This window comes from Heloderma suspectum, chromosome 4, assembly GCF_057233095.1.
Source record: "Heloderma suspectum isolate Gila_16-S chromosome 4, 16-S_ref, whole genome shotgun sequence".
In the NCBI taxonomy this organism is placed as follows: domain Eukaryota; kingdom Metazoa; phylum Chordata; class Lepidosauria; order Squamata; family Helodermatidae; genus Heloderma; species Heloderma suspectum.
Genome location: NC_139461.1, coordinates 17380830 through 17393654, shown reverse-complemented (window position 1 = coordinate 17393654; position 12825 = coordinate 17380830). Strand labels below are relative to the sequence as shown.

General features: G+C 45.3%; 1 protein-coding gene across 8 annotated transcripts in view; it reads left to right on the top strand.

Annotated features, from left to right (window-relative positions):
- The first annotated feature begins 302 nt into the window (after positions 1–302).
- KHDRBS3 (KH RNA binding domain containing, signal transduction associated 3) overlaps positions 303–12825 on the top strand; it is a 131993-nt gene continuing 119470 nt past the window's right edge. For 6 of the 8 annotated variants that reach the window (XR_014789968.1, XR_014789972.1, XR_014789969.1 and 3 more), the window contains exon 1: positions 303–742. Coding sequence is in view for 3 of the 8 variants with exons in the window: in XM_084848740.1 (XP_084704866.1) it covers positions 655–742 (88 nt within the window). In the remaining 5 variants the exon portion in view is untranslated. Of the gene's footprint in view, positions 743–784; positions 1322–12825 lie in introns of those variants that run through there. The other 2 variants (XR_014789971.1, XM_084848739.1) reach the window with 1 other exon arrangement.

The following is a 12825-nucleotide window of genomic DNA, read 5'->3' as shown; positions in this document are numbered from 1 at the left end:
AGGGAAACGGGGGGGGGGGGTCGGGGGTGGAAGAACCCGCCCTTCTCCCTCAGCGGAACGGGGAGAACCAGCCAATCAGGCAGTAGGGCCCGCCTCGTCGAGCGACCACGCGCTCCCTACCCAATAGGCAACAAACGTAGGCGGGCTTGGGGCGGGCGGGGGGTGGAGAGAGGAAACTGAGCGATAAGGCTTAGACGACGCCCTTCGGTGAGGCGACGGGCGGACGGGGCGTGGCGTCCGGACGGCTGTGGGCGTGGCTTGGGCGCCCGCTTATTTAAAGCGCGCCGCGCCGACGTTCGAGCGCTCAGTCGCGGGTTGGCGCCTCGGGGGCGGCAGTGGCGTTGTTGGCCCTCGTCTTGCCGCTTTGGGTCCGCGGGATTGGGGCAGGCAGGCAGGCAGGCAGGCAGGCAGGCAGGCGCTGGCGGCTTCGGCTGGATGCGCCCGGCGTAGGGGGCGTAACAAGTGCCGCCGCTGCTTCCCCCTCCCTTTCCTTGAATTTGTCTTTGCTCGTCTGCCCGCGAGGCTGCTTTGCAAGCGAGGATTTATTTGCTCCGCCGGCTGTCGCCGCGCCGTCGTGCGGGGCTCTCCCCCTGTTGTGTTGCGCCTGCATTTCGGGGCGTCTCGTCCGGTCCCCCCCGGGCAGGCGGGCGGGCCATGGAGGAGAAGTACCTGCCGGAGCTGATGGCGGAGAAAGACTCGCTGGATCCGTCCTTTACCCACGCGCTGCGGCTGGTCAACCAAGGTGGGGACGCGCGGCGGGGCCCGGAGAGGCTGGGACTTGGCCGGGGCGGGGCGGGGAGGAGGGCGGAGGCGTTGCAAAGGGACGGATGCACCGCTCGCTTCCCGGGTTGCGTCCCCTTCCCTGCCGCTGTGGGCTGGGCTCCCGGTCCGTAAGTAATGGGAGAAGGAGACGGGCCATAGGGACCTGGACACAAAAGAGGAGCGCTGCTAGGCGAAGCCGGCTTGCTGCCTCTGTGCGGGCGCCTGGTCTGGCAGGCTGCTCTTCCGAGGCGTGGGGGGGATCGATGCCCCCTGTGGACTTGGACGAGGGCATCTCCCCCTTAAGCGGCTGCACGCAGGCACGGAGCAGCTCCTGCGGCGCCTCGTGGGGCTTGCTTCCGAGTAAGCCTGCGTTGCCTGGGGCGGCTCAAGGCGTCCTGCGGGTGGCGGCGTTCATTGAGGTGTTCATGCAGCGGCGCTCAGACGTAGCTCGCAGTACGCTGCCCTGGCAACCTTGCAACATCGCTGCTGGGTGGATCGGTTCCACTTCTAGCCCCGATGGCTCATTTGAGCGGCTTTCCGTCTAGTGAGTTCGTAAGAGGTGAGAGTCAAATCGGGGGTCTAATTGCATCTTTGCTGTCTCTTGCCACTAGGCTTTTTCTGCCAATAGGTAGGTATGACCCTGCAGGATCCATCTAGCAGCGGGTGCTCGTGGCGAAGAGTTAGTTTGATCCTCTATGTTCACGGGCGGTGTGTCTTTGAATGCTAGTTGTGGAGGACACAAAGGAGAGTGTTGTTCTCATGCCCTCCTTGAAAGGTCCCTGGGGGTGGACTCAATCATACATCACTTACCCACATTGTTTGTAACCGAGGACCGGGGCGGTACAACCCAACATATGAGAACAGGAACAATCAATCTGAACAAATTGACCTAAGATTCCAGAAATACAGATCCCTAAGATTAAAAACTGTTCATGTAAGTTAAGAAATCCCTCTGGCCGTCAACGCTGTTGTGGTCCGGGGAAACGGCTCTCAGCTTACGTGTGCTGGATTAGATGGACCTTCTGGTATAATCTGGCAAGGTTGTCTTTGTTACTCCCAGAGACCAAACAAAGATGTTTATTCTGATCAAAGTATGCTAAATGTTGTGTAAAAACAGTAACTCAGTCACTCCAATATGCATGAAAAAGGGGGATGGCGGGGACAACGGCAGCAGTTTTAATTACCCTGATTGCATATGGCATAGTAGCTGAAGGGTGTAGGAGGTTGTTTGACTCGGGAGTAGTTGCATACCTTTTGCCTTTAAGGGGCCCCTTCTGACTGCAAACAAAGAGCTGAGGTGTAATTTTGAAAAGTGAGAAGAGACTGCATGGAGGGTGCTGGGAGAACAATTTTGTTTAAGTATTATAGGCAGGTGGGATCTTCAGAAATGGAGGTCAGAAAGAGGGGCGTGTAATACAGCAGCACACCATCCTCTTTACAAGTACTTTTGTAGAAGGTGGATGTTCTTGGGTGAATATTGAGAGTAATTTAGATGAAAGTTCCCTCCATGGTGACTCCCATGATGGGCTTTGAGCATACAGATCTTGCCAGAAAATAAGGCAAAGGAGCTGCCTTTGATTAATAGATTTCTGCCTGTTGTGGGGGTGGATGCTGTGTATTTGAGGGGAGGGTGAGGGATTTTTGCAACTGAGAATAGGTAACGAACTATAGGAACAAATACCTGCATGGTAGGTATCTCTTGACTCTTAAGATCAGGCACGTTTGTTTTGGACCAGCTTTAGAGCATGGGGGATATGAAGGCAGTCCCGCAACCAGAGCAGTGGAAAGAGGGAAGAGGTTCAAGTGCTATGGGGAGCAGAGTGAACATGTGATGCCATAGGGGAGAGGCACATGCACCTTCTTCAATGGAAAAGTTCATTGGCTATTTCGTAAAGGGGGGACGTGACACCTTCTATACTGTCTTGAGGTGCTGGGGTGGCAAATACCAGTTGTGAGGGATTTGGAAGCCTGGTGGTAGTTGAAGAGGGGGTGATCTCTGGAAACTTGGGATTTGGTGTGCAAAAAAATGCCATGAAGATGCAGGAGGTGGATGACACTGTAGCATTCTTAAGAATCTAGTGGTGTTCACTTGAACAAGCTGGGGGAAAGGATGAAGTCAGGGATCTGCATGCACCTTCTCTCTCGGGTAGCTTCAGCAGGTGTTGAACTTTAATCTTGCTTGCCTTTGTTCCAGCACCTGCTTAAGAGAATTCCTCATGGTAGGAATCAAGTGACAGACTCTGCGGTCTTCTGGCCAATCCTCCCCTGTGCAACCAGGCGGCCTAGCTGGTGACTTGCTAATGTTTTTCATCCCCAGTGGGCCAGATATCAAGGAGACACATCTGCTGCCCTAGGAATTCTTCTCTCTAGATCTGCTCAGAACACATCACATGGGATGGAAGCAACCATCCATTGTCTCTAGCTTTCCAGGGCAGCTTGGAAGATGAGGTATTCTGGCGAACTACAGCCCTTAACTTGATGTCTCTTTTTTCCATGCGCTGTCACTGCTACATTAAAAGGGAACTTGACTGATCCTCAGGCTGATATCCATGGAGGAAAAGCTCTTCATTTTCTGTTCATCTTGGTAGAGAGGGCATTTAAAGAGTGTGTAGTATCGATGCACTTGGATTGCTTGAGTAAATAGCTTTCCAACATTTGCTCTATAGCTAAAGGGGGCAGGCAGCCTCCGCAGCTCTGATTTAATAATTGCTGTGTCTGAAGGAGATTAGAGGCTCTTATTTTTAAAAATTTCTGTCTTGGACTTGCTTTTTCCAAAATAATGGAATTCCCTGTTCGCTTTTTTTGTCAGCCTGCAAATCTTGTCTGATTTTTGTGTGTGACCTTAATGTTTCATGTTGTAGAGACAGTGGCCTCCATTAGCTAGGAAACTGGCAACAACAGATGGCATTGAATAGGTATGCTAGCGCCTGCCAGAGTTTGATGTTTTCCTGTTGCCATAGCGTTCATATTAAAAACTAATTTGACAAATTGAATCAGCAAATGATACTCCTTTGCAGCTTCTCCTTTAAGACAAAACTCAAAGGATGTGTCATAACTTCTTTAGTATATAAAAAGGTTTCAGTAACTGAAAGTGTTGGGCATGCTGCACAAACCTTGCACCCCTCTCCCAAAAAATGTTGGCATGGAAGTAAGTCTCAATGAGAGCTAGCTTGTCTCGGATTGTTGCAACCTGTAGAACAGGCTTGCACCTTTAAAAGGTGCACCTTGGGGGTTGGACTCGATGGCCTTGTAGGCCCCTTCCAACCCTACTATTCTATGAAAAGCATTTGAGTACCAAAGATGTGCAGTGGTAATGTATTACGGCGGCTCACAAAACTGACCATTTGCATTTTTCTAACACCTCTTGAGTAGGAACTGTCAAATGTACCCAGAAGAGCAGTACTTTTCCAGTGAATGACTGACATTCTGTGTGTGTGTGTGTGTGTGTGTGTGTGTGAGAGAGAGAGAGAGAGAGAGAGAGAGCGCGTGAGCGAGCTTGTGATAGAAAACATGCTTGTGATAGAAAACTAGTTAACTTCAGTTTGTAATATGTACGGCTAAGAGTTAGGGAAAGTGGAGGATGGGTCTAGCGGCTCCATTAGCCATGATAGTGAAACAGTGGGCCAGTTCACAGGATGAAACAACCTACTGTGGCTTATTTAAGGCACGGTGGGCTGCGGTGTGGGCAGCCATTTCAAATAGTCAAGCCATGACCATGGCTTGTTGTGTTGTCTGAATCTGGTGGGGATGGGTTGTGTGAGGATTAAACAGCCCTCACTTAATCCTAAAACAAGCCATAGGTTATAAGAGGGTTGTTTAACCCTTACACAACCCACCCCTGCTGAGTTTGGACAATACAACAAGCCACAGTTGTGATTTGAATATTCAGATTCCACCCAGCATGTTTCACAACCCACCATGGCTTAAATAATCATGCAGACTGGGTCAATACTTCGTGTGTGGAGGTAGTGTGCCATTGAATATTATTGGGGCGCAACAGTGGGAGAGGGCTATGCACTTCTCAGAGGCATGTGGCTATCCAGTGTTGGAAACGGGGTGCTGGATTAGATAAACCTTAGTCGTGATCTAGCCGGACTCTCCTGCGTTAATTGGGCTGCTTTGGCATCAGTTTATGGGGCAGCGCATTCTGATGCAGGCTGTTAAAATTATAGAAAGCTATATTTTTTCACAGAAGACGTCATAGTACTACATAGTATCTCCTTCTACACAGTGGTAGGAGCCTCACTTAAATGGAAAGGGTCGAATCGGAACAAAGGGAATGTCATTGTAAACTTAGTTTACAAGAAATTGGTTCAGATGTAGCTGTTCTAGAACTTAAACATATTCTTTTGAATTATTTTTTGCAATTATTTATCTTGCATTCCTAACACAACAGGTAATCTGATCTATATCTCAGTCCTGCACATCTTTACTTGTTAGGATACATGGAGCTTAACGGGTTTCAGTCATGGGTGAAGACTGCAGCTTTGCCTGGAATCGAATCACCTTCAGAGGTTTCTACCCTTAAAGGCAGCCTTATTTTTAAAAAATAAATTAAATGACCTGTCTTAAAACAAGATTACACTAGCAAAAAGGGACATGTTAAAAACGTTAAACTCTCTCAACAAAAATACTTAAGGTTGCTCACTGAAGTTTCCTGCTTCTAGCTTCAGTACAGATAAGGAATTCACACAACACACTTTAATTTGGGGATTCACTGCCACAAGAAGTGGTAACCAGTAGTCTAGATGGCTTAAATGGGCAAATCTATATGGATATTAGCCATCATAACTCTGAACATGTAAGTGCTATTTAGTTTATTTAATTTATTGGTTATAGTTATCTCTCCCCTTTTCCTCCAAGGAGCCCAAGGTGTCTTACGTGATCCCCCTCCTCCCCATTTTATCCTCACAACAACCCTATGAGGTAGGTTAGGCTGAGAGTCAGTGACTGGCCCAAAGTCACCCTGGTCCATCATTCTAACCAGTCCACCACACTGGGAGGTGTATATACCAGATATTGGGGACAAACAATGGGGAAGGCTGATCCATTCATTCGCTGCTTCTATATTTCTCAGGAGCTGGTTCACTTGCAGGTGCATAGCGGGCAGAAATGATGAGACAACACAAATAGAGTTGGGTTAAAGCTGGGCCACATTTATTGACATATTACAATCTGTGAAGGAAGCACTGGTGGGCACATAGAAAACAAGTAATCATGACAGGTATTGAATGAGACATTCGTCGTCTGAGGTGTAACGTCTACCGTAGCCACCCTGCAGATCGATCCACTCAATTCTGGGCTGGGGGACCTTCCCCTGTCACCCCCCCCCCCTCCCGAGCCATGGAACCCGAGTGGGTGAGGAGGGTCAGCCTCGGAGGTAAGCTGTATCTCCCAACTCGGGGCCACAAAACCTGGAGCCGAAAGCCTCAGGCCTTACCAGTCACCTGAAATGGTGCCCATGAATGCTCACCTGTTTCCCCCAGTGGAGTGCCCGCCTGGAACCGCTAGTACAGTTATGTGACTGGATGAAAATAACAATCGGATGATACCAATTAGCTTACGTTACTCCCTATCCCACCTGCAGTATGAAGTAGGCAAAAAACCCATAGCCCGGCCAATCTGGCTGAGGGCAAAATTCCTACTCAACCCCCAATAAGGCAACCAGTACAACCCACACTGCATGTTGGGCAGGCGGGAGGGCACCAGGAAAGCTGGAATGAAAGAGGGAAGGGGAGGCACAGCCTAAATTGGCTGGCTCACTGCCCACCCCACCGGGATGTCAAAAGCAAGGGCCAATGGCCTTCGACCTCGTCCCGTCCTTCCCCCCTGCAACACCCCCCCCCCGTCCCCGCGGCCAGGCAAGCCGGACGCGGGGTGAGGGGACTTCTGGAAACAGGATGCTGGGTTGCTGAGATTAAGCCAGACTCTAAAGATGATATCACTTTGTTTTTTAAAGTAAATGGTGGAATAAGAACGTGTGTAATCAAATTCATTCAGTTTACAGGTAAAGATGCACTCAACCTCTTATGATAGAAGCTTGAGATATAACTCTCAAACAAAACTGAATGAGGACTGTCCCTCAAATGCAGGCCATTGCAATTCGAGGTTGACATTATGTTTACTTGCTGGGAAGTATACATTGTACAGATCAGTATAACTTGAAGATTGGTTTGGTATTGGGAGTGTTAGGAAGCTAAGAATGGGATGGGAATATTAGACATTACAATAGCTGGTTATCTTGGGGGTATATAAATCTGAAAGGTCTTCTTTTACATTGGGCAGAACTCCAGTATACAAGCTTCCAAGAAGGATCTCATGTACTTGCATCTCTGATAATCTCAGAATGGAACTCCTAATGCCTTCAGTGGGGCATGAAATGTGTGGAGAGCTCTGTTTGTAGTGCTGGACTTAATGCATCTGGCTAGGCATCTGCAAGAGCAGTGTTGAAGTAGTGAATCACTGAAGAGTTTCACCTAGTTCGTATGGAAACAAAGCACTGTAGCCAGAAATGCATTCCCTCAATTAAAAGGCAGACTTGCATAACCTTTAAAACTGCCTGCATGTGAGCTGACCCTTAGCGAATCTTTCAGATTTTAGAGTGTGAAGTGGCCACTGGGTGAAAAGAAATGACAAGCAAGCTGGGTGTATGGTGTTTTTTTTTTTTTTTTGCAAGAAAGAGGTCAAGTTCTTGTTGAAAGGAACTCAACAGCAGTATCAAATGCCTGCTGGAATACACTAGGTATACGCTATACACTGTTGGAATATTTAGGTTATAGACATTGAAATACCAGGGGTTTGGTTTTATCTCTTCCAAATGGAATTGCCCCGCTCCCAAAAGTATTAGCTTTGCAGATCGAGTTCTTCTGCATCCAACTTTGATCCTACTTGCCCAAGTATGTGTTAACTAGAAGGGCATTTTGTCGGCTATAAACTGATACCCCAGCCAGTTCATGGTTGGTGATCTGGCTTGGTAAGCCTTGCAGCGTCACCATTGCAGTGTAGTGTGCATTGGCATGGGAAGACCTCAGGCATGTGGGACCGATGTGTTTTTTTTTTTTTTTTTACTAGAGCCCCATCAACCAGAGCCAAGTGCAAAACAGTGGCTTGGGTGAAGTTGGGTGCAAAATAGCTGCTGAGAGGATGAATAGTTACCTTCTGCTTCTTGTGTTAACTACAGATCGAGAATTCTAGCTGATGAATTTTTGGATGGGGGTGTAAGCCTTTTCGTTAGAGTTCAATAATGGGGAATCAAATATTTGCTGATCTACTGGAAATGAACCTGCAGTCTTACCAGTAGATTCTGATCTACCTCTTGCCCACTGCTTGTTTGGACTGCCCTTGGAAGTCTGCTTTAAGGCTGCCTGACTTCTGGCTGGTGTTGTCTATAGGGAACGCATTACACCAGTGCTAATGTAGCTGTGCTGGCTGTTCTTGTCTTTTAGGTGCAACTTTAAGGTGCCAGCTTTCACCTCTGAAACACTAAATGGCTTGCTCACTGTCCATTCTAGGTAGTGCATACTGTCTTGTAAATCTTCTGATGTCATTCAGGGAAATCTTGATTCATGTGCTTTCACCGTTGGGAGTTTAGACTGATAATGCTACAAACCAGGTTTGGTTTTGCTGTCATAGTTTGGAATTAACTCCATGCAGAAGCGGGCCAAGCTCTCTACTTGCTTTCCTAAAAATAACAAATGAACTGATTACTGTTCTGCCAGGCCTGTGGTATAAAGTGATAACATTAATTATGATATTGTTTTAACTTCGGACAGAAGTTATTTGCTCCGTGATGAGTACATGGTTTGCATTTGGGATGAGTAAATTAGTCTATTTCCAATCTATGCCAGTTCTGCATTCACCCTTAAGTCCAGCAGGTTGTATCCAGTACTGATAGGCTGTCTGCAGAACAGAAGCTGCAGGTGGAAGGCTTTTCCACAACCCCAGCCCCCCATGTGTGCTCCTAATCTGCTCTGGAAGCTGGGGGACCCTCCAGAGCAGATTTGGAAGGCATGCAGGAGGCTTCAGAGGGGAGAAGAGCAAGGGTGATGTGATGTTGGCTTTAAGCTATTCTGTCTTATTTCTGCATTAGCCCACAATGGTTTTTTAAATCCACATGAATGTTTGCACTTATAAGTACACTTTAGAACTTATTTTTATGAAAATATGCATTCCTAAACATATCCTGATTGAGTGGAGAACTGTTGGAACATTTGGAACGTGTGAGGGGACAACTTGAGTTCCAAGCTGCATGTTGGTTGGTCTGTGCGGTGCAGATTGGGTCAATTTGCATTGCAATTTGCAAGCCTTAAATTCCTCAAGGGTCACTAGTTTGCATGCTGGAAGTCCCAGTTTCAGTCCCTGGCATCTCAGTAGGTGGACTAGGTAGCAGACAATGACAGATACCTTTGCTTGAGGCCCTGGAGAGCAACTGCCATTCAGACAGGACAATAGTGAGCTAAATGGATAACCAGTCAGACCTGGTATAAGGCAGATTCCTAACTTGTTTTACAGAATTGCTATACATTCAACGTCACCTAATCTGCATTGAGTCTTTAAAGTTGTCGATTACAGAAGACGAATAAGTCTTCTAACATTTCTGTTGAATTCAAAGAACAGGTTGGATAAAATCTCAAGAGAAAGCAACCTCAGCTTTTGAATATATTGTTTGAGTGGTAGCAAGAGGATTAGGCTGCTGTCTGATTCGGAATATTGGAACAGTTCTTAGTATTCACAGCACTCTATCTCTTTTCCTGATACAATTCTTGTAAAACCTTAAATCTGGATGGGCAACTTCTGGCCCACCAAAAGTTTTGGCCTACAACTCCCATCATCCCTCGCTGTTGGCTATGCTGGCTAGGGCTGATGGGAGTTCTAATCCAAAACATATGGAGGGTCACAAGTTTCCCACCCCTGCCTTAAAGGTTGCACACATATACGTGTGTGTGTGTGTGTGTGTATACACACACACACACACACACGCGCGCGCGCGCGCGCACACTTCAGTCAGCTGGTGGGCTTGCATCGAGTAGTTTCTGGAGCTAACACAAATGTCTGTACTAATGCAAGCTGGAATTGTTGAACCCTGAACCACCAAAGATTTTCCAGAAGGCCCTGTTTTGTCTAGAATTTAGAAAGTAACTTAGAACAATTCAGTGGCTTCTCGCCTGCAGAGGGATTGTAGAATGAAAAAGGAATTCACTGAATTGTATAGTCAATTTCTATGGACAAGGTCAAGAACTCCAGTATGCCTGGCTACTACTTTGATGGTTTGAGGTTAAACATTATTTAAATTGGATAGCTGCTTGAACAAGGGAATGTTCTCCCAAGCATTTAACAGCATATGATGGGATATTAACATCAGTTTTTTTTTAATCAGGCCCTGTTATGTTATTGTAACTGTTTTTTAGCTGTGTTGCATTGTTTTTAAATTTGGCATGTTCAAAAATTATATTTTTGTTTGGTAACTGTTGTGAACTGCTCAGAGAGCTTTGGCTATTGGGCAGTATAGAAATGCATAGCATGAAATGAAACATGAAGCCCTGTAACAGGAAAAACATATACATTTATGTACTTATAGCATTAAAAACATGGAAGGAGATAAACCGTATCCTTCAGAACTAGCAAGCAGTCGCTGTTAACCAGTGACGTGAGGAAGACAGTTTTCCAAAATGGAAAATTTTCCAGAGTTTTATTTTTCCATGGAAAATTTCCAGTTCCATGTTCATTAGTAAAAATTACAAATACACTATTAGGCAAGCTTGGCAGTTACAACTATTTTTTAAGGTGATTATCCCTTGTAAGTATGTGAGAGAATTCATATATGTCATTGAAATAATATATCTCAGAGTGAAATGGAACTTAGAAATAATGACACGAAAGTGAATGTACCCTAACAACAGTTTTGGAAGAGAGCTGAACTCTGTTGAAATTTATGGTTGTGAGCATATCATTCACAGTTCTTTGGGTTACTAAAATTAGTTTATCAAAATTTTCAGTACCTGTGTTTTTTCCCCTTAAATTTAAACAGGCGATTGTCTTTAAATTTTTACAAGTATTGCAATACAAAATTTGTACATAGTACAACATGTAAATCACATTAAGTATGGTTTAATAGTTATCCTTGAACATTTCAGGTCAAATACTTGTGGTGTATTGGGACAAAAAAATTAACATGGGGTACATTTTAAAGCTTTGTTACTTACTAGATACAAAGGAAAATAAACATGCTAAATTAGATCTCCCTAGGGCATCAGAAAATTATCTGCTGCAAATGGCCCTATGCAAATTAAACTAATTTGTGTTGGAACATTTTCTGGAAAATTGTCCAATTCAAATCTTTTTGGAAAACCCATTTCATTGCTTTTATGTAGTCAAAATAAAGGGATTTGTCAAAATAAATACCGTCTCAATGCTGACAATAACCTTTGCCTACTATCCTGGAAAGTAAACTGCTAAGACCATTGGTGCCAATCTTAAATTGACTTAAGTTAAATGAAATTCTTACTTGAAACCAATCTTTACTGTCCCATTTGTTAAATCTCAATGCCCGCTTCATCGTTATAATCCTGTGCACATAATCCTTAGTGTAACCTATGTGATATTAGCTGTGTAAACACCTGGGCCACTAGGTGGTGCTAAGCAAAGTGAAGAGAAGGGGAAAACAAAACTGGCTTTCAGTTTCGACATAACATGAAGTTCAAGCTCGCTTCTAATGCCATGTGGTGTCCATACAGACTTTCTCTACATAAATCATGCAACAGCTCTGTATCAGTAGGCCCATGTCTGCTAGTTCAGATAAAACAATGCAGTAATAATTGGAAGTGCTATGGTTAGCCAGTATGGTGTTTGCTGTCTGCTTACACTTGGATGTTTTGGGCAAAGGGCTCACAGTTCGGTAGAAGTCATGTAAAATGTGACTTTAGGATGTGTCCTGAGCAAATTAATGTAGTCAGCTAAAGATTCTGCTAATAGGCTGAGAGAAGAAATTGCACTATCCACAGAAGATATGGAACAAACCCAGGTGGTGGAAACCTACAGCCAATCTACCTGCTGGTAAAGAAAGCCCTGATACAGCAGACACTCTCAGGGGGACAGCTGCAGGTCAAACAAAAGTAGCAGGTGGTTAAAGATTAGCGCTTCTGAGGAAAGGAGAGAAACGGAATGCAACAAGGACAGAGGGGAAGGAATAAGCATCTCTGAACTGCAAATGAAGTGATGCAAGGGGTGCAAAACCTCTGGGCCAAATCTGGCCTTCTGGCGCGCCCCAGATGGCCACTGATGATTTAGTGTTCCCTTCTTTTTGTGCTGTTTTTTCCTTCGTTCAAAATGTTGAGGTGCCTCTCCTAAGGCAGTAACAGCTTTAAGCTAAACTATGCTGGTATTTTGCCCATGCCCTTTTGCCTTTGGCTATGCCCCTTTTGATTAGCCCACCAGTGGAATGTGACCCCTAAGAGCTTCCCCTAAATGGAATTTGGCGCTCAAGCTGAAAGAGGTTCAACACCCCTGGTGTAGCATCCTTCCTACTGCATGCAAAAAAATACACGGAGAACAGGTATTCCGTGGTACTTGCGTGTGTTTCATATATGTCCTGTTCTTCTGAGGAGTTCAGAATGCCTTCCAGGAGATTTATAGGGGTAGACTTGTTCATCTGTAATAGAACTGTATCCTGTGCCTTTTAGAACATTTAGTTTGTGGTGATGCATACTGAACTTTATGAAGAACCAATCTACATGGCTGAGATAGTGAACAGTATTTACATACTTGAATATTGTTTTTCCAGGCAAGTCTTCACAAAGCAGCTTACAATATATAAATACAACATAATAGAAATTTAAAATATGAAATACATTACACAAGATGGCAACATAAAACATCCCAGCAAAGATAAAATGTGGTTTTAAAATGGTTCTTTAAAAATCCAGACCAGCATGGCAGTTAAAAGCAGACTGGAGTAAAACGGTCTTTAAGGCCTGTTTAAAAGCAACTAAAGACAAATATGCATGGCGTGACTTGAAAACAAGAGCTACGATCCTACAAGGTCTGTAACTATTGGGCGAAAGCAAG